The 21,586-nt window shown below is 44.6% G+C and overlaps 1 protein-coding gene across 1 annotated transcript; it reads left to right on the top strand.

The window, feature by feature from the left end:
- Window positions 1–8,797: 8,797 nt before the first annotated feature.
- On the top strand, window positions 8,798–21,025 carry LOC109878064 (cell surface A33 antigen). The gene is made up of 7 exons (XM_020470283.2): window positions 8,798–9,334; window positions 14,732–14,898; window positions 15,524–15,737; window positions 15,841–16,005; window positions 16,115–16,231; window positions 18,141–18,273; window positions 18,363–21,025. Exons 1-7 carry the CDS (start codon window positions 9,286–9,288, stop codon window positions 18,886–18,888), a joined length of 1,371 nt encoding a protein of 456 aa, XP_020325872.2. The 5' UTR covers window positions 8,798–9,285; the 3' UTR covers window positions 18,889–21,025.
- The last annotated feature ends 561 nt before the right edge of the window (window positions 21,026–21,586 follow it).

Raw genomic sequence — 21,586 nt, 5'->3', positions numbered from 1 at the left:
ATGTAGTGTTTACTCCTGCATGCCAGGAGAGCCAGGTTCCATTGAGGCAAGCTCAATCAAGCACAGATAAAGTTGATTGAAATGATCTCATAGTATTTTAACCTCGGTTTTGAAAGTATATGGTTAGGATTTAAACGGAGGAAACGTTGGGAAGCTGGTGAGGAAACGTTGGGAAGCTGGTGAGGAAAGGTTGGGAAGCTGGTGAGGAAACGTTGGGAAGCTGGTGAGGAAACGTTGGGAAGCTGGTGAGGAAACGTTGGGAAGCTGGTGAGGAGACGTTGGGAAGCTGGTGAGGAGAGGGGGGGTATCTGTCATTTATGAATGGATTATTATCTGCTAATGGGATCGTAGGCTAAATGATAGACTTTAGAGCAAAGACACAGAACATAGTATAGGCTAGTTGGAGAGGGTATCATTATATGGCTGCCATGGTGATGGTCAGTCTATATGATGGATGTCTTCTCCTCCCACTCCACAGGGATGCACACTTTATGGCAGCGTTCCAATGGAACCCCAAATGAAACCCTATTCCCTAGTGCACTACTTTTGACCAGAGCCCCGTGGATACATAGGGAAAGGGTGCCATTTGGGATGCAAACTATATCATCCCAATGAAAGGTTGGTTGTGGGAAGTTGTGTGGGAAGGATATAGCCTATGACCCCCCCGACAACACACAGGCCCATGCATGCAAGCACCGTCACTCATTTACTCATTCACTGTCACAACACACACACGCACACACACGAAGTCGCACGCTTATACATTTCTACTCATATGTCAGATCTCATTTCTGTGACTCTAGCACATCTCATATCTCACATCAAAGTATGATCCCACTGAACCGAACGCGTAATAACGCAACAGAGTAAATCAGATTGTATCTGCATTGTCTCAGTAGCAGCATGTTCTGGACAGGTTGTACCCATACCGTTGTTTAAATTCATATTATTTCCAGCTCGATAGAGTTTAGCCGAAGAACCTCTCGCCCGCCAGAGATGCGTTCGGAGAGAATATTCGATAAGGATGGCAAGCTATCCCGTTTTCATCATTTTACCTAAACGACAATATGTTGAGCTAAAAGTAACTACAAGTCTACAACCATTTAACTATACAACTCTACATTAAATACCAGATCAGTTGGCAATGGTATGTGTAGCCTATGGATAAGTTGGATAACTAAACGTCCATGTTGCAATATGAGTGTAGTAGACTAAAACATAAAGTGAAGGCTATTTACCTATCAGCAGACAACGCAGTCAGGGTAAAAACAGACACTCCGACGGAGGTGAGTTGGATGAATGGTATGAGTTTACATCCAACTCTACCGAAGAGCCACTCCTCCGCGAGGTACCGACTGGCATCCACCGGCGCGCAAGTAACCAGGAGGACCAAGTCCCCGAACGCGAGACTCGACATGAAGAGGTTGGGGACATTCCGCATGGATTTAGAGGAAGACAATGTCTTGATGAGGGTTATGTTACCGATTAGTCCCACGACTATGATGACTCCATAAATGGCAGTGATGGCGATGCTGATGTAGAACATAGATGGTTCCGAAGTGTGCCCCTGTGTGATTACCGTGGTGCGCCCATTTGGACACATTCTGGTACAAATCAAATTCTTGTGTAATATGAAAAGGTTCTTCGAAGGACATTCTCTCAACATCCCATGTCTTGTTTATAAAAGTTTCAATAAAATTCGCTTAATTTTGCCTTACTGATAGTCTCCAACTGGTGGGTAGAAAAATGCATTTCCACTTTGGAGAGTTTTACTCTGACGTAATATGCTAAATTTATATTATCCGATTAGAATGTGTTCTTTCTTAGACGACGTACGCGGTCTACCTATAGTCCCCAATCCCAACACTGATTGAGGTGGGGTTGTATTGACTGGACCACGCGACCTCTACTGTTCTTTAAATGCGCGTGCGCAAAATGCGCTTTTCTGTCCTCTTTCGCGCGCTGTGGGTCTGCGCTCTCTGTCAGCAGTGTCTCTCAAGAACGAAAAAAACTTTTTTTCCGGGGACAGTCTTTTTATTCATTTAATTTTAGCATTTATTTACAATGATACAAAACACAAATGCAATACATATTGTAGTGTAGTTAGTAGTTTTGGTTTCCTGAGGATGTGAGGAATCCATAAAATGCAGTTGATTTTGTACCAAGGCCGTGGCACTACTTGAATGCCTATTATTGAGCTTATATAGACAACATATCATATGTGTGTATGATGGATTTTTATATTGATTGTATATTGATTGTGTATAATTGATTGTATATGATTGTGTATAATTGATTGTGTACAATTGAGCTCATCATCCTATCCCCAGGGACATTGGTGTTCTCACTTAGATATAAGAGCTATTGACCACTGGTGACACTGATTTCATATCAGTTGTGAGCTGGCAGCAAAAGCCTGAGAAAAGTGAAAAATGCCTGGGGTTTTATGGAGAGGTGATAATACCCAACCATTATTTTATTGAACCTTGTTTTCATACAGGTTATACTCATTGACAAACAATATATTTTACTAGAGAGGGCATTTATGGTCCTAGGAAAAAATATGTTTACCCTGTGGATGTGATGATGTTGGGGATTAATGTTTTGTGAGGGAGAGAGAGAGCGGGAGAGAGAGAGCGGGAGGGAGAGGAGGGGGAGAGAGAGAGCGGGAGGGAGGGGGAGACAGGGGGAGAGAGACGGGCGGGAGGGAGAGAGGGGGAGAGACGAGAACGGGAGGGAGACAGGAGAGAGAGAGAGCGGGAGGGAGTGAGAGAGAGAGAGAGAGAGAGAGAGATAAATAAAGTATCAACCATCAGGACATCTTACCATACCTCCAGCTGACACAGTGAACGTCTCAAGTGTGACATCACATGTTCTCAGAATGGAAGAACTGAAAACCACAGCAGTGTGGGGCCTTCAAGGAGACCATGTCTTTCTCTCTCCATCTCTTCTTTAAGCCTTTCCACTGCCCTCCATTAGGAAGGTAAAACCACAGCATGTGGGGCCTTCAAGGAGACCATGTCTTTCTCTCTCCATCTCTTCTTTAAGCCTTTTAACTGCCCTCCATTAGAAGGTAAAACCACAGCTTGTGGGGCCTTCAAGGAGACCATGTCTTTCTCTCTCCATCTCTTCTTTAAGCCTTTCCACTGCCCTCCATTAGAAGGTAAAACCACAGCATGTGGGGCCTTCAAGGAGACCATGTCTTTCTCTCTCCATCTCTTCTTTAAGCCTTTCCACTGCCCTCCATTAGAAGGTAAAACCACAGCATGTGGGGCCTTCAAGGAGACCATGTCTTTCTCTCTCCATCTCTTCTTTAAGCCTTTCCACTGCCCTCCATTAGAAGGTAAAACCACAGCATGTGGGGCCTTCAAGGAGACCATGTCTTTCTCTCTCCATCTCTTCTTTAAGCCTTTCCACTGCCCTCCATTAGAAGGTAAAACCACAATCCTTATTTTGATTAAATGGGTAAACATATACACTACCGGTCAAAAGATTTAGAAAAACCTACTCATTCAAGGGTTCTTCTTTACTTGTATTGTTTTCGGCAGGTAGCCTAGTGGTTAGATTATGTACATTGTTGTGTATAATTGATTGTATATTGATTGTGTATAATTGAGCTCATCATCCTATCCCCAGGGACATTGGTGTTCTCACTTAGATATAAGAGCTTGAAGCCGAAAGGTTGCAAGATCGAATCCTCAAGCAGACGAGGTAAAAAATCTGTCGTTCTGCCCCTGAACAAGTCAGTTTACCCACTGTTCCTAGGCTGTCATTGAAAATAAGAATTTGTTCTTAACGGACTTGCCTAGTTAAATAAAGGTAAAATAAAAATTAAATTGTAGAATAATAGTGAAGACATCAAAACTATGAATTAACACATATGGAATCATGTAGTAACCCAACAAAGTGTTAAACAAATCAAAATATATTTTATATTTGAGATTGGTCAATTAGCCACCCTTTGCCTTGATGCTCACTCTTGACACTCTCTTAACCAGCTTCACCTGGAATGCGTTTTCAAAAGTCTTGAAGGACTTCCCACATACTCAGCGCACTTGTTGGCTGCTTTTCCTTCAGCTTGCGGTCCAACTCATCCCAAACCATCTGAATTTGGTTGATGTCGGGAGATTGTGGAGGCCAGGTCATCTGACGCAGCATTCCATCTTTCACCTTCTGGTCAAATAGCCCTTGAGGTGTGTTGGGTCATTGTCCTGTTAAAAAACAAACGATAGTCCCACTATAACCAAACCAGATGGGATGGTGTATCGCTGCAGAATGCTGTGGTAGCCATGCTGGTTAAGTGTGCCTTGAATTCTAAATAAATCAAAGACAGTGTCACTAGCAAAGCACCCCCACACTATAACACCTCCTCCTCCATGCTTCACGGTGGGAGATACACATGCGGAGATCATCCATTCACCCACACCGTCTTCCAGTTGGAACTAAAAATCTCAAATTTGGACTCCAGACCAAAGGACAGATTTCCACCTGTCTAATGTTTATTGCTCGTGTTTCTTGGCCCAAGCAAGTCTCTTCTTTTTTTTGGTGTCCTTTAGTAGTGGTTTCTTTGCAGCAATTCAACCATGAAGGACTGATTCTCCTCTGAACAGTTGATGCTGAGATGTGTCTGTTACTTGAACTCTGTGAAATGTTTATTTGGGCTGCAATTTCTGAGGCTGGAAACTCTAATTCACTTATCCTCTGCAGCAGAGGTAACTCTGGGTCTTCCTTTCCTGTGGCGGTCCTCATGAGAGCCAGTTTCATCATAGTACTTGATGGTTTATGCGACAGCACTTGAAATGTTCTGTATTGACTGACCTTCATGTCTTAATAAAGTAATGATGGACTGTCATTTCTCTTTGCTTATTTGAGCTGTTCTTGCCATAATATGTGCTTGGTCTTTTACCAAATACTGCTGTAAAACTGCTGTAAAGCTCGCTGAGTATTAGTCCTTGCATTCATTCTCCTGGGATAAATATAGAGATTGGTCATCATAAACTTTGGTTGGATTTAGTTTAGTGGTCAAGATTGATGGTTAGATACAGTTTATGCTGGGGACTGGGGAGAACAAAATGTCACCCATTCTCAAAACCTGCGTTTCCAACTGAGACAGGGAGAGCGGTACAAACATGTTGCTCATTGTCTGTCAGAAAGGGAAGAGAGCACTTTTAAAGATGACATTTTACCAGACTGAGACTATCCAAAAATGTTGCTTATTGTCTGTCAGAAAGGGAAGAGAGCACTTTTAAAGATTACATTTTACCAGACTGAGACTATCCAAAAATGTTGCTTATTGTCTGTCAGAAAGGGAAGAGAGCACTTTTAAAGATTACATTTTACCAGACTGAGACTATCCAAAAATGTTGCTTATTGTCTGTAACAAATGGCATCTTGAAAACTGGCATTTCAAATTAGAGAAATCAACTTTAATAAATGGACTATTCATTATTTAAATCAACTTTAATAAATTGACTATTCATTATTTAAATCATTTTTAATAAATTGACTATTCATTATTTAAATCATTTTTAATAAATTGACTATTCATTATTTAAATCAACTTTGATAAATTGACTATTCCTTATTTAGTCATTATTCAACCAGTGACATATGCAATAGACAGAGAGACAGATGAACACTTGGAAAGCTATTATTCTTTCATTCATTGACTGTGTTCTTCATTGAGGAATCTAAAATGTCGTCCAAATGTCAGCCATCCTACATTCTGGAAGGCTCCTTCCTCTAAGCACTAGAACTAATGCTAGGAGTTTGAAAATTGTCTGTAACAAATGGCATCTTGAAAACTGGCATTTCAAATTAGAGAAATAAACTTTAATAAATGGACTATTCATTATTTAAAAATGTAAGTCACAATTCAATTTTACCCCAATTATCCCCACCCATCTTCTAGCCAGCCTTTCCAAATAGCTGCCACATGTTGATTAAATGTCAACTGTGTTGTCGATTCAGGAAGAACGTTCCTACACAAACGCTCAGCACTGAAGGAAGCTAATCAATGAAGACAAGAGAACTGTGTTGTCATTTATTTGTATTTCCCCCCCCACAGTGTTTTACCTTGGCTATTATTTCACATTGACAAAGGAGTTTCTATTCAATGGTGGCAAGCTAGCTGACTGATTAACTGACTGGCTGGCTGTGTGACTGACTGACTGGCTGTGTGACTGACTGACTGACTGGCGGGCTGGGTGGCTGACTGTCTGGCTGAGTGACTGACTGACTGGCTGGCTGTTTGACTGAATGACTGGCAGGCTGGGATGCTGACTGTCTGGCTGAGTGACTGACTGGCTGGCTGTGTGACTGACTGACTGGCGGGCTGGGTGACTGACTGTCTGGCTGAGTGACTGACTGGCTGAATGCAGAGGACTTCATTATCAAGCCAAGACATCAATGGTTACAATTTCTAGAATTGTGACTGAAGGACAAACATGAGTAATTACTCTGGTTTCCTGGAGTTAGGAGCCAAAAGACGGAGGCTGCCCCATGGTGAGACGTGTGAGGAGAGGCAGGAGGAAGTGAGGTGGCAGGGCTGCCCCATGGTGAGACGTGTGAGGAGAGGCAGGAGGATGTGAGGTGGCAGGGCTGCCCCATGGTGAGACGTGTGAGGAGAGGCAGGAGGATGTGAGGTGGCAGGGCTGCCCCATGGTCAAACGTGTGAGGAGAGGCAGGAGGAAGTGAGGTGGCAGGAGTAGATGTGATGCGGTGTGAGGAAACAGGAGGAGGTGTGAGGCAGGAGGTATGAAGAAGCATGAGGAGGAGGTATGGAGAGGTATGAGGAGGTGTGAGGAAACAGGAAGAGGTATGAGGTGTGAGGAAACAGGAAGAGGTATGAGGTGTGAGGAAACAGGAAGAGGTATGAGGTGTGAGGAAACAGGAAGAGGTATGATGTGTGAGGAAACAGGAAGAGGTATGAGGTGTGAGGACACAGGAAGAGGTATGAGGTGTGAGGAAACAAGAAGAGGTATGATGTGTGAGGAAACAGGAAGAGGTATGAGGTGTGAGGAGGCAGGAGGAGATATAAAGAAGTATGAGGAGGTGAGATGAGTTGTGTTAATCTTGACTGACGATGGCTTTAGGAGGATACACACACACACACACACCACACACACAGCTGTTCCCTGATCTCTGATGACTCACCACCATTGGAGAGGGAAACAATGGTCTGCTATCACAATCACATAGGTCATGTCCCCAATGGCACCCTATTCACTAGGGCTCTAGTCAAAAGTAGTACACTATGTAGGAAATAGGATGTAATTTGGGACGCAGGTATAATCTCAATCAACTCTGAAATTGCTCTGCGGTGGATTTAAGCCTTTCAGTCTCATGTTGTCATTAGAGCATGGTCGATATCAAGTCACATCTAGAATGTCCATCTCCAGATGAAAACATTGACAAACTGCAGAGACAACAGTAAACAGGGTAAGACAGATTCAGCTCTAGTTTATAACCTACGTATAGATGCACTGAGGGTGCTGCTATATAGGATAAGGTCCAGCCACATCCACATCTCTTTCTCTCTATCTCCCTCTCTCTCTTACTGTCTCTCTCTCTCTGTCTCTCTCTCTCTGTCTCTCTCTCTCTGTCTCTCTCTCTCTGTCTCTCTCTCTCTCTCTCTCTCTTACTCTCTCTGTCTCTCTGTCTCTCTCTCTCTCTCTCTCTCTCTCTCTCTCTCTCTCTCTCTCTCTCTCTCTCTTACTGTCTCTCTCCCGCTCTCTCTTACTGTCTCTCTCTCTCTCTCTCTCTCTCTCTCACACACACACACACACACACACACACACACACACACACACACACACACACACACACACACACACACACACACACACACACACACACACACACACACACACGCACACACACACAGCTTGTATCCAGGTGATAGAGGATGAGCTCCTTCTGATTCAGGCCAGAACACCTCTACCTCACTACTAGAAACCCTCCGTGTGATCAGGCCAGAACACCTCTACCTCACTACTAGAAACCCTCCGTGTGATCAGGCCAGGACACCTCTACCTCACTACTAGAAACCCTCCGTGTGATCAGGCCAGAACACCTCTACCTCACTACTAGAAACCCTCCGTGTGATCAGGCCAGACACCTCTACCTCACTACTAGAAACCCTCCGTGTGATCAGGCCAGGACACCTCTACCTCACTACTAGAAACCCTCCGTATGATCAGGCCAGACACCTCTACCTCACTACTAGAAACCCTCCGTGTGATCAGGCCAGAACACCTCTACCTCACTACTAGAAACCCTCCGTGTGATCAGGCCAGACACCTCTACCTCACTACTAGAAACCCTCCGTGCGATCAGGCCAGACACCTCTACCTCACTACTAGAAACCCTCCGTGTGATCAGGCCAGAACACCTCTACCTCACTACTAGAAACCGATGCATGGAAAATGGCCCTCTATTCCTTTCATAGTGCATTACTTTGAGGGTCTATTGCTCTGGTCACTATAAAGGGGACACCTTGCCATAATGGGACAAGAACAATAACAGAGAGAGAGAGAGGGGGAACAAGAAAAGAAGGGTGTGTAGGTGTGTCTGTGTCAGTTTGGCAGGGGGGGAGGAGGTTACCTGTATGTGAGGGACTCTGTGCTGTGGAGATGACACACCCCTTTTCAAACCAGTCTGACTAGATGTAACGCTTCCCAAATTCTGACACATACACCCTTCCTGTTCCTGACTGAAACCTGACCAGTCTTTCCCACACACATGCTCCTCCCTCACCTTTAAGCTTGAATAAGTAAATAAATATATATATAATCATAGTGAAGGTGTTTCTCTCTCAGGGATTCTGGCACCACTGGTGAAAATACCATCTGTCTCTACTGTCCTCTCTCAATTCTGCACATTCAAACTACAGAAGAGAAGATCATCTATTTGCATTCAGAAATGCATTTGTTTCTTATTGCTGTTGGTCAGAGTTAGTCACTGCAAGTGCATACAAGTTTCTCTTGACAAAGTGTAGAGTTAAAGTTGCAAAAGGTTAGTCTTGTGAGAGAAACAAAATAACAGGGCATGTACCGACAAGATAAGAGGGCGGGCAGATAATGCTACCTGCCAGAATATCAACGTTCTGATTGGCTGGTGACAACGTCACTCATTTTGAAGTCCTGTTCGCAGCCAGGAAAGCACTTAGCACAAGTTTTGGTACTCAGCCTAGTGAGCCTTCTACCTGGCCAAGGTCTTGTCCGCGGTCCCTAGCCTACAAAAAACAACGCAGGTGACCGGAGAGGTCGTAACTGTTACTGATCGATGATGGCCTCGCAGAAAGGGACGTTTGCTGGCGTTTTACTTTGTCTCGGTGAGTTTACTGATCTTATATAATTTCATAAATGTCTCTGTGCTATACAACAAGAGCCACACCCATGTGTTTTTTTTTTAGACATGTATATGGTATCGGTGTGGCGTCGCCTCACGTGTTCAGCTCATCTTGTTTTGTACAAATTGGTAGCATAGGATGCACTTACGTATATCAGAAAGCAGAAAGTAAAAGAATGCAATACATTTAGTATTTACTGCCTGGCGTCCAGAGAGAAGAAACAGAGAGCAACATCATTTAAAAGACCTTGAGTCTGTTGATGTACCTGTGCGTCAATCTAAGTAACATAATAAAACAATCCCCATCTAAATCCATCCATTTAAACTAGAGATATCAGTTTTCTTGCAATGAACGACCGCTATGAAAAGGGGGAGACTCTCACGAACACGATGGTATTCTGTTTTGGACTATTTATTTGACCTTTCATTTAACTAGGCAAGTCCGTTAAGAACAAATTATTATTTACAATGATGGCCTACCCTGACCAAACCCTCCCCAAACCTGGACAACGCTGGACCAATTGTGAGCAGCCCTATGGGACTCCCCAACACAGCTGGTTGTGATACAGCCCGGGATCGAACTCGGGTCTGTAGTGACGCATCGCCTGTAGTGGGATGCAGTGCCTTAGACCGCCTGGACTAGTCTCAAGATAACCCATACAAACCAATGGAGGTAGTTTTGCTCCAACAAATATATTCACACAAAAAATCTACAATATAGAAATATTGCTTTCTTATCTCCTAGGTATAGGAGGAGACACTTCAACCTTATTCCTTTATGATTTATTTTTTGACTGTCTTTTTTGCCATTTCTGAATACTATTCAATGCGTTTCTATGGGCTATAGTAATAAAGGCCAAATTCAATATTTTATCAAATATATGTATTTTTATTTTATTTTAGGGGTCCTAAAATTCTACATCGAATAGCTAAATGATCCATGGTATGACCATATTAAAACAATTCCAAATGTTAACTTAGTACCCTAACCCTAGTAGCTAACCCTAACCCTAACCCTAGTAGCTAACCCTAACCCTAGTAGCTAACCCTAACCCTAGTAGCTAACCCTAACCCTAACCCTAGTAGCTAACCCTAACCCTAGTAGCTAACCCTAACCCTAGTAGCTAACCCTAACCCTAGTAGCTAACCCTAACCCTAGTAGCTAACCCTAACCCTAGTAGCTAACCCTAGTAGCTAACCCTAACCCTAGTAGCTAACCCTAACCCTAGTAGCTAACCCTAACCCTAACCCTAGTAGCTAACCCTAGTAGCTAACCCTAACCCTAGTAGCTAACCCTAACCCTAGTAGCTAACCCTAACCCTAGTAGCTAACCCTAACCCTAGTAGCTAACCCTAACCCTAGTAGCTAACCCTAACCCTAGTAGCTAACCCTAACCCTAGTAGCTAACCCTAACCCTAACCCTAGTAGCTAACCCTAACCCTAGGAGCTAACCCTAACCCTAGTAGCTAACCCTAGTAGCTAACCCTAACCCTAGGAGCTAACCCTAGTAGCTAACTCTAACCCTAGTAGATAACCCTAGTAGCTAACCCTAACCCTAGTAGCTAACCCTAACCCTAGTAGCTAACCCTAACCCTAGTAGCTAACCCTAACCCTAGTAGCTAACCCTAACCCTAGTAGCTAACCCTAACCCTAGTAGCTAACCCTAACCCTAGTAGCTAACCCTAGTAGCTAACCCTAACCCTAGTAGCTAACCCTAACCCTAGTACCCTAACCCTAGTAGCTAACCCTAGTAGCTAACCCTAGTAGCTAACCCTAACCCTAGTAGCTAACCCTAACCCTAGTAGCTAACCCTAGTAGCTAACCCTAACCCTAGTAGCTAACCCTAGTAGCTAACCCTAACCCTAGTAGCTAACCCTAGTAGCTAACCCTAGTAGCTAACCTTAACCCTAGTAGCTAACCCTAACCCTAGTAGCTAACCCTAGGAGCTAACCCTAGTAGCTAACCCTAACCCTAGGAGCTAACCCTAGTAGCTAACCCTAACCCTAGTAGCTAACCCTAACAGCTAACCCTAACAGCTAACCCTAACAGCTAACCCTAACAGCTAACCCTAACAGCTAACCCTAACCCTAGTAGCTAACCCTAGGAGCTAACCCTAACCCTAGGAGCTAACCCTAGGAGCTAACCCTAGGAGCTAAACCTAGTAGCTAACCTGCACCCTAGTAGCTAACCTGCACCCTAGTAGCTAACCTGCACCCTAGTAGCTAACCCGCACCCTAGTAGCTAACCCACACCCTAGTAGCTAACCCACACCCTAGTAGCTAACCCACACCCTAGTAGCTAACCCGCACCCTAGTAGCTAACCCACACCCTAGTAGCTAACCCGCACCCTAGTAGCTAACCCGCACCCTAGTAGCTAACCCGCACCCTAGTAGCTAACCCGCACCCTAGTAGCTAACCCACACCCTAGTAGCTAACCCTAGTAGCTAACCCTAACCCTAGTAGCTAACCCTAGTAGCTAACCCTAACCCTAGTAGCTAACCCGCACCCTAGTAGCTAACCCGCACCCTAGTAGCTAACCCACACGCTAGTAGCTAACCCTAGTAGCTAACCCTAACCCTAGTAGCTAACCCACACCCTAGTAGCTAACCCTAGTAGCTAACCCTAGTAGCTAACCCTAACAGCTAACCCTAACCATTTGGTGTTAATTCCTGAACTTAACCCTAACCTTAAATTCAGAGTTAATGCCTAAACTTAACCTTAAACACTTAGAAAATTGACATGTGAGAAACATGGATGAAGCTGTAATTCTGATGAGAGGGCTGATAGTTAGAGAGTGCTGGATGACACAGGCAGGAGAGGAGAGGTGCCCAACCCTAAACACTTTGCATTCCCACTGGAGGACAACAGGGGCCTATAAGCCTCCATGTGAAAACTAATGCTTTTTATTTTTCCAGTCATGTAAATCTTGCTATAATATTTATATAATAGTGTACGTCGGTGTGGTTAGAATGTCCGCCCTGAGATTGGAAAATTGGGAGTTTGATATCTGGCTGTGTCGTCCCAAAGACTGTAATGGGAGCATTGAGGTGATTGGGGGTAAGGCCCTGCGATAGGCAAGTGTCCAAGGGTTGCACTTGTGGAAACAGTTCTGTCTTGCACAAGCCAAGGTGCAAGGCTTCTCACTCCCTTACTTACTTACTGTCAGTGGGTGTAACCCGTCCTTTAGTTTCTAAAGCCCTGTCATAACGGAGGACTACATAATAAGTCTCTCTATGACATTACCTGTGTGGGTTTATATTGCTGCAGTGTGAGGCTGTCCTCTGTACTCCAGCACACCCTTATCTAAGATAACTGCTAAACCTAGATTCCAGAATTCCATTAATCCACATACCCTGGCTGCAATTCTGAGTGCAATGACTCACCAACTTCACCATTATAGATGTAATGTGTACTGTCTCATGTGTTTTAATACTCTAGCAAAGTTTAAATGCGCCCACCAGAAGGCAATGCTATTCGACGTAATTCCTGTCCTAGAGTGGAAATGCTTGTTTAAATTCCACCTCTTGACTGACTATTGGCTATTGGGGGGGGGAAAGAAGGTTGTGGTGAAACAAATGGGGAACTGAGAGCTGTCAGTGTAGCTAGCATGCTAACCTTATCTAGCTAGCTAATGTTATGTCGTTGTTGTATTATTTTACGAACCGCTGGCTAGCCTGCTTCTGGAGCTGCATTTGTCAGAAGCATTTAGGGAAAACTTCACCCCAGATTGAAACCACTATCTTTGACTTCGTCATCTATTGTTCTCTCCAAAGTGTTGGCATCTTACATAAGAGACATGAGTTTTTCTACATTGTAATGAACATGGTGCAACCTTGTGTCGGCAGGCTTCGGCCGCAGTACAGCAAAGCCAAGTCGGCCCATGCTTATGGTTCTCACAGGGGAAGGGAAGTGATTGGCTACAATGACTTCATGATGCACGTCTCAAATGACATGTAACGACAGAATGGATAAACCTGTTTCTTTAAATATCTTTGCTGGTGCATGTTCAATGTAGCAATAAGGTACGAGGAGGTGTGTTATATCCCCAACTCCACGTTGTTTCGTGCATGGACACAGCCCTTAGCCGTGGTATATTGGCCAAACACCACATACCCCCGAGGTGCCTTATTGCTATTATAAACTGGTTACAGTACCAACGTAATTAGAGAAGTAAAATGACATGTTTCAGCATTCAGGGCTGGAACCATCCAGTTTATAATATAGGATAGACGCTTGTGGTTTCTAGCTGCACCAATCAGAGCAGTGAAGCGTGTCGTCGTGAAACAACACTTTAGTGGTCAAAACCATTCATGCAATTATAGCATTTATAATATATACTATTTTAATACTGATCATCTTCTGGAAAAAGTGAAAAGTGGAGGTGCAAAAACTTTAGTTCCTCCCTGTTTTAATTTGCTCCTTGGTTCAGGTGGCCAGGTGTGTGTTACGGAGAAAAGCTGCATGGCTCAGGTGGCCAGGTGTATGTTACGGAGAAAAACTGCTTGGCTCAGGTGGCCAGGTGTATGTTACGGAGAAAAACTGCTTGGCTCAGGTGGCCAGGTGTATGCTACGGAGAAAAGTTGCTTGGCTCAGGTGGCCAGGTGTATGCTACGGAGGAAAGTTGCTTGGCTCAGGTGGCCAGGTGTATGTTACGGAGGAAAGTTGCTTGGCTCAGGTGGCCAGGTGTATGTTACGGAGGAAAGCTGCATGGCTCAGGTGGCCAGGTGTATGCTACGGAGGAAAGCTGCATGGCTCAGGTGGCCAGGTGTATGCTACGGAGGAAAGCTGCATGGCTCAGGTGGCCAGGTGTATGCTACGGAGGAAAGCTGCATGGCTCAGGTGGCCAGGTGTATGCTACGGAGGAAAGCTGCATGGCTCAGGTGGCCAGGTGTATGCTACGGAGGAAAGCTGCATGGCTCAGGTGGCCAGGTGTATGCTACGGAGGAAGAACTTTGCAGATGTTTCTGATTAATATACAACGTCATGCTGTTGGGTGGTTACATTGAAATAAAACCCTGAAAATAAATGTAGACTGGAAAGTATTAGCATGTTATGTCCTATTGGGGAAACACAGCGCCGACACGGAAAGTATCCAATGTCCCCACTTCGGATTTCCCACTTCAAGCCCAAATATATCATACTTTGAATAAAACAATGACTTCTTGAATTATTGTGCAACATCATGGGAATCGTCTTTCAGTTGAAAATAATAATTCTGCTCTTGTGGTACTTTAAGGTTTCCTCTCCTTCGAGTTGGTGGCAGCTCATTTTCCATTTAGTTTTAGTGTTACAAAGCACTTTATTTTAACAGTGTTCACCTCATACAGCTCTATACGTCAGTGTCTTCCTGTTTCTTCCTGTCTGTCTCTCTCTGTCCCAGTCGTGTCCATGACTGTAGCTTTACAGGTGTCCATCCCTCAGCGGACCTATGAGTTCGCCAGGGGAGACAACATCACTATACCATGCAGCTTCAAACCCAAGAACTCAATCAACAAGCTGGTCGTCATATCCTGGTTGGCTGAAGCAGACAAACCCGGAGAGCCAGAGGTAATAAACCAACCCGAAATCACTCTGATCAGCTCTTTTACATTCAGTGGGTTTAAACTATTGATCCCCTTGATAAAGATGAGCAATGATTGGGACATTTTTATACTACAGTTGTGCAGAGAATGTGATTTGACTTAACAAGTAATTCATTTCCCCCCCCAGGAAGTTAAGGGTCAAAATTAAATATTAAATATTGATTAAATATAATATTGATTAAATATAATATTGATTAAATATAATATTGATTAAATATTGATATAAATATAGGAGTTTTTGGGTCCCATATTCCGTACGGACATAATGACTACATCTAGTTTGTTGGATGCATTTGCAGTTAGTTTTTCAGATTATTTTGTGCCCAATCGAAACTAATGGTAAATAATATATCGTGTCATTTTGGAGTCACTTTTATTGTAAAATAAGAATAGAAAATGTTTCTGAACAAATCTACATTAACGTGGATGCTTCCATGGTTACGGATAATCCGGCATGAATGGTGAATAATGATGAGTGAGAAAGTTAGAGGATCAAAGACCCCCAAGACAGCCTAAACTCTCACCATTACCAATAACAGGGGAGGTTAGCTTTGGTGTTTACATGTTGTTGTTGACATTGGTGTTTCCAGGTGTCCGTCCTTACCTCCTACTCTACTGGTGACCTGGACATCAGTGACAGGTATGAAGGAAGAGCTTCCCTGGAGCAGGACCTAGCTAAAGGAGTAGCCAACCTGAAGCTCTCCTCCATCGGTCTCCAGGACAACCGGCTATTCGAGTGTCGGGTCGCCATCCCCAAGGATGACGAGGGTCAGCTGGCTGACACCACCAGTCTGGTGGTCCTGGGTAAAAAAAAAAACAATGACTCCCGTAGAATATTCCATAATAAACCGTAGAAATCCGTAAAGTGTTGATGATTACTGTTTAACTTAACATTGTGTGTCCACAGTGGCTCCCTCTGTGCCTGTCTGTAAGATCGATGGGAAGGCAGAGTACTTCCAGGATATCAGTCTCACCTGTCAGTCTGAAGAGGGCTCTCCTCTTCCTACCTACAAGTGGCAGGGCTACGACGTCAGAAACATGCCCCGAGCACCTGCACCCAGGACAACAGACAGTATGTAGTGTCTGTGTGTGCTTGTTAATCTTCAGTTGATATGACCTTGACTATGACCTTGACTATGACCTTGACTCCTGACCTAACAGGTTGTCTCTGTCTCTTCCAGAGGATGGTGTCCTGTCTCTCTTCAACCTCACCATGGAATCCTCAGGATACTACGTCTGTACCTCCACTAATAAGATCCGCAGTGCCAAATGCAACCTGACGCTGTCCGTCATGCCACGTGAGTGCACAATACGAGACTGTGTTAGCCTGCTGAGCTAAAGCTTAGGCATTATCTCGGGAGCTAACACGGGAGCTAACACAAATGTTCAGATCTGAGGCAATGTAACCATCACATGAGGATGGTGCTGTAACAGGATACACACAGACACATTTTATCAATAGACATTTCTCTCCTCATCTCATGCTCATCCTCTCATGCTCCTCCTCTCCTCTCATGCTCCTCCTCTCCTCTCATGCTCCACCTCTCATGCTCCTCCTCTCATGCTCCTGCTCCTCCTCTCATGCTCCACCTCTCCTCTCATGCTCCACCTCTCCTCTCATGCTCCTCCTCTCCTCTCATGCTCCACCTCTCCTCTCATACTCCACCTCTCCTCTCATGCTCCTCCTCTCCTCTCATGCTTCACCTCTCCTCTCATGCTTCACCTCTCCTCTCATGCTCCTCCTCTGCTCTCATGCTCCTCCTCTGCTCTCATGCTCCTCCTCTGCTCTCATGCTCCTCCTCTGCTCTCATGCTCCACCTCTGCTCTCATGCTCAACCTCTCCTCTCATGCTTCACCTCTCCTCTCATGCTTCACCTCTCCTCTCATGCTCCTCCTCTCCTCTCATGCTCCTCCTCTCCTCTCATGCTCCTCCTCTCCTCTCATGCTCCTCCTCTCCTCTCATGCTCCTCCTCTCCTCTCATGCTGCTCCTCTCCTCTCATGCTGCTCCTCTCCTCTCATGCTGCTCCTCTCCTCTCATGCTGCTCCTCTCCTCTCATGCTCCTCCTCTCCTCTCATGCTCCTCCTCTCCTCTCATGCTCCTCCTCTCCTCTCATGCTCCTCCTCTCCTCTCCTCTCTCCTCTTCACCTCGCCTCTTCACTTCTCGCCACCTCCTCCGCTTCGACTCTCCTCTCCGCTTCGACTCTCCTCTCTTCTTCTCACCTCTCTTCTTCTCACCTCTCCTCTTCTCACCTCTCTTCTTCTCACCTCACCTCTCCTCTTCTCACCTCTCCTCTTCTCACCTCTCCTCTTCTCACCTCTCCTCTTCTCACCTCTCCTCTTCTCACCTCTCCTCTTCTCACCTCTCCTCTTCTCACCTCTCCTCTTCTCACCTCTCCTCTTCTCACCTCTCCTCTTCTCACCTCTCCTCTTCTCACCTCTCCTCTTCTCACCTCTCCTTCTCACATCTCCTTCTCACATCTCCTCTTCTCACCTCTCCTTCTCACCTCTCCTTCTCACCTCTCCTTCTCACCTCTCCTCTTCTCACCTCTCCTCTTCTCACCTCTCCTCTTCTCACCTCTCCTCTTCTCACCTCTCCTCTTCTCACCTCTCCTCTTCTCACCTCTCCTCTTCTCACCTCTCCTCTTCTCACCTCACCTCTCCTCTTCTCACCTCACCTCTCCTCTTCTCACCTCTCCTCTTCTCACCTCTCCTCTTCTCACCTCTCCTTCTCACCTCTCTCCTTCTCACCTCTCTCCTTCTCACCTCTCTCCTTCTCACCTCTCTCCTTCTCACCTCTCTCCTTCTCACCTCTCTCCTTCTCACCTCTCTCCTTCTCACCTCTCTCCTTCTCACCTCTCTCCTTCTCACCTCTCTCCTTCTCACCTCTCTCCTTCTCACCTCTCCTCTCCTTCTCACCTCTCCTCTCCTTCTCACCTCTCCTCTCCTTCTCACCTCTCCTCTCCTTCTCTCCTCTCCTTCTCACCTCTCCTCTCCTTCTCACCTCTCCTCTCCTTCTCTCCTCTTCTTCTCACCTCTTCTTCTCACCTCTCCTCTTCTCACCTCTCCTCACCTCTTTTCCTCTCCTCCTCATCTCACCTCTCCTCTTCCACTTCTCATCCATCTTCCTCACCTCACCTCTTTTCCTCTCTTCACCACCTCTCCTCCTCATATCACCTCACCTCTTCACCACCTCTCTCTCCTGTAGCGTCTATGGCCCTGGGTTCAACAGCGGGTATCATTGGCGGCGTTGTGGTTGGTGTTCTGGTGCTGCTCATCATCCTCATCTACTGCTGCTGCTGCAGAAAGAAGAAGGACAAAGCAGAGGATTACGCTATGGGGTATGTATGGTCTGTCACTCACACCATGAGAGCTGAGATGGTGAGAACAGACAGTGTGCTGAGTCTCCTGTCCACTGATATGTCCTCAGGGTTCCAGAGGGGGAGGAGTTCCACGACGACAAACCCGTGGTGAACGGCGAGGTTCGACAGACGCGCAGCAAGGAAGGCGACGATGAAGACCACCCACCTAAGATCGTGGACCATCGCGACCAGTACAAGGAACGCAGCGAGAAGGACTATGATGACCGCCGCAGCGACTATGATGACCGCCGCAGTGACTACGGTGACCGCCCACCCAAGATCGTGGACCGTCGCGACCAGTACAAGGAACGCAGCGAGAAGGACTACGATGACCGCCGCAGCGACTACGATGACCGCCGCAGCGACTACGATGACCGCCGCAGCGACTACGGTGACCGCCGCGAGCGCCACGATGACCGCAGGGACCAGGACGACCGCTACTCTGACCGCCGTGACCGGTACGACCGTGATCGTGTTTACGATGAACGCAGTGACGGCGGACGGTACAGTGATCGTTATGATGAGCCCTACGATGATCGTGACAGACCTCCCAGTGTACCGGCCAATAAACCTGCTAAGCCTTTGTTACTGTAATTGAATTATGCCAATGTGTTTTCCCATCTTATGAATTCATATTGTTAATCAGATATAATAAAACAGAGTATAAGTTTACTTAGTTACAGTTCCATTTGAAATAATTTGTTCAGTCATTTAATCATAATTTTACCAACAGCCTTCTAAAAATAGAATAGATTAGAACCACTTAATGTTTACCGCAACTTGTGTTTGGAATGGTTGAAAATATAATTCATATTATAAACATAGTAGCTGCTGTAGGTCAGGCTTCACAAAGGGCTAGGCTGGGCTAGGCTACCAGGCTGAACTCGGTCACATCAATAACAGGACGACTGTAACACAACACAGGAAAAGCCTGTAGATCAGGGATCATCAAATAGATTCAGCCGCCGGATGGTGTTTTTCCTTCAGCAGAAGTTCAGGGGACCGGAACATAATTATAAATCATTTTGTAGATGGCAAATTGACTGCAAGAAACGGAAACGGATGTAATATTTGGCAAATCTATAATCATCTAGAACCTTGCTTACATTTGTAAACCGTCGCATATGTATCGCTCTTATGTGTGGGAATACTGGAACTAAATGAAAATCACTTGGAGCTGATTTCCTGGTGTTTGTACAGTCTTATATGTTCAACAATAGCAATTCTACAAAATATATATATATATATATACATATACCCAAAAACCCCCAAAATATATATATATATATAATAATAATTTTTGTGTTGAGAAAAGCTGGAGGGGCCAAATAAAAGGGTCTGTCAGTTGGGGAACCCTGCTAGAGACCATGCCGACTAGAGGTGGAGCGTATCACTGTTATCTATGTAAAGGCCTTCAATGTGGAGTGTCACTGTTATCTATGTAAATGCCTTCAATGTGGAGTATCACTGTTATCTATGTAAAGGCCTTCAATGTGGAGTGTCACTGTTATCTATGTAAAGGCCTTCAATGTGGAGTATCACTGTTATCTGTGTAAAGGCCTTCAATGTGGAGTATCACTGTTATCTGTGTAAAGGCCTTCAATGTGGAGTGTCACTGTTATCTATGTAAAGGCCTTCAATGTGGAGTATCACTGTTATCTGTGTAAAGGCCTTCAATGTGGAGTATCACTGTTATCTGTGTAAAGGCCTTCAATGTGGAGTATCACTGTTATCTGTGTAAAGGCCTTCAATGTGGAGTATCACTGTTATCTGTGTAAAGGCCTTCAATGTGGAGTATCACTGTTATCTATGTAAAGGCCTTCAATGTGGAGTATCACTGTTATCTATGTAAAGGCCTTCAATGTGGAGTATCACTGTTATCTGTGTAAAGGCCTTCAATGTGGAGTATCACTGTTATCTGTGTAAAGGCCTTCAATGTGGAGTACAGCCTATGATTGAAGGAAGGTGCGGCCTCAATTCAGTTCAGTAGTCAGGAAGCGAATTGGAATGCTGATTCAAAGATTTCAAAAGTGCCATCTAGTATTTTCAATTAGTATTTTTTAATTTTTTTATTCTTGAATCTGAATTTAAATGTGCTTTCTGTTACAAGCTGCCATTGCCTGAATAAGACTGTGTATGAATTCTCAGTGCAGCTTATTGGATAATGCATTTTTCCTCCTGCCTTATTGTCTACTGTTGGTGTGACAGAAGAGCTTCTCACGTCAGTCTCAGGTCTTGGCTGTTTGAGAACCACAAGCTTTTTGGTGACGGTTTGTTTGTTTTAATCAACTGTAGATTGCTAATACCCTCTAATATCAAATGTTGGAGTTACATTTAATATCAACTGTAGATTGATAATACCCTGTAATAAATAAAGTTGTTAACCTTTTTAATAGTTGTTTTCATGACTTAGACGTACTGTGTTTTGTCCATGTATTTAGCGTCGTGATGCTTGTTGATGCAGTGGAGTGGCAGGTGTCTCAGGTGAGTCTTCATTAACATATTCAAACCATGACTTGTTTTTGGAGTGAGGGAGTCAATCAGGCCTTTTTGAAAGAGAACCTGGAGACCCATTTTAAGAACAGAGAGAAACCAGTTTCCCTCTGTGGCATGTGCCTAGTCGTTTCCCTTCCTCATTATAGCCTGAGGCCAGACAACAGACTCACTTCACTAGAAGGGGCTTCATTGGGTTCAGACCTATTAAATGGGTCTGTCTGAGTGAGGAGTTTTTATCTAAGGGAGGGAAGATATTCATGCCTTTTAATCTTCGACAAAAATGTCTAACCTTTTGTTTTGTTTTTATGCTTTTTGAAATGTACAGGGACAATTTAACTAGTTAAAACATCAAATGGTTGATGTTTTGGTTAGATGTGATGGTACAATGTATAAACTGTAAATAAAAATAATGTATCATGTTTCTAATCTGTGTACAAATGTTTTCATTGGGTTTACAGGGACTTACTGGAAACATGAATGTACAGAACGTAAACAAACGACAGAGGGCAGCAATGACCCTTGACTAATTTGTCTTTGTTGTGGGACTGTTCACTATTGCCTAGTTTCGATTAGCCAGCTGTGGTACCGTTGATTCATTTATAAATGTGGTGGAAGGAATGACTCATTGTTGAATTCCCAATGTGTTTATCACGATGTGTTCAACCATCTAAAAGCACAACATTTCCATGGAAAAAAACAATGTCTGGTTGTTGGTATAGTTATCACTGTGGTTTCAACCATTCTAAAAGCACAACACAGTTAAAATGGGAAGACAATGTCTGGTTGTTGGTATAGT

The sequence above is a fragment of the Oncorhynchus kisutch genome, unplaced genomic scaffold (assembly GCF_002021735.2).
Source record: "Oncorhynchus kisutch isolate 150728-3 unplaced genomic scaffold, Okis_V2 scaffold1361, whole genome shotgun sequence".
NCBI lineage: Eukaryota > Metazoa > Chordata > Actinopteri > Salmoniformes > Salmonidae > Oncorhynchus > Oncorhynchus kisutch.
Note: the sequence above shows the minus strand (reverse complement) of the source record. Positions and strands in the feature narration are given on the sequence as shown.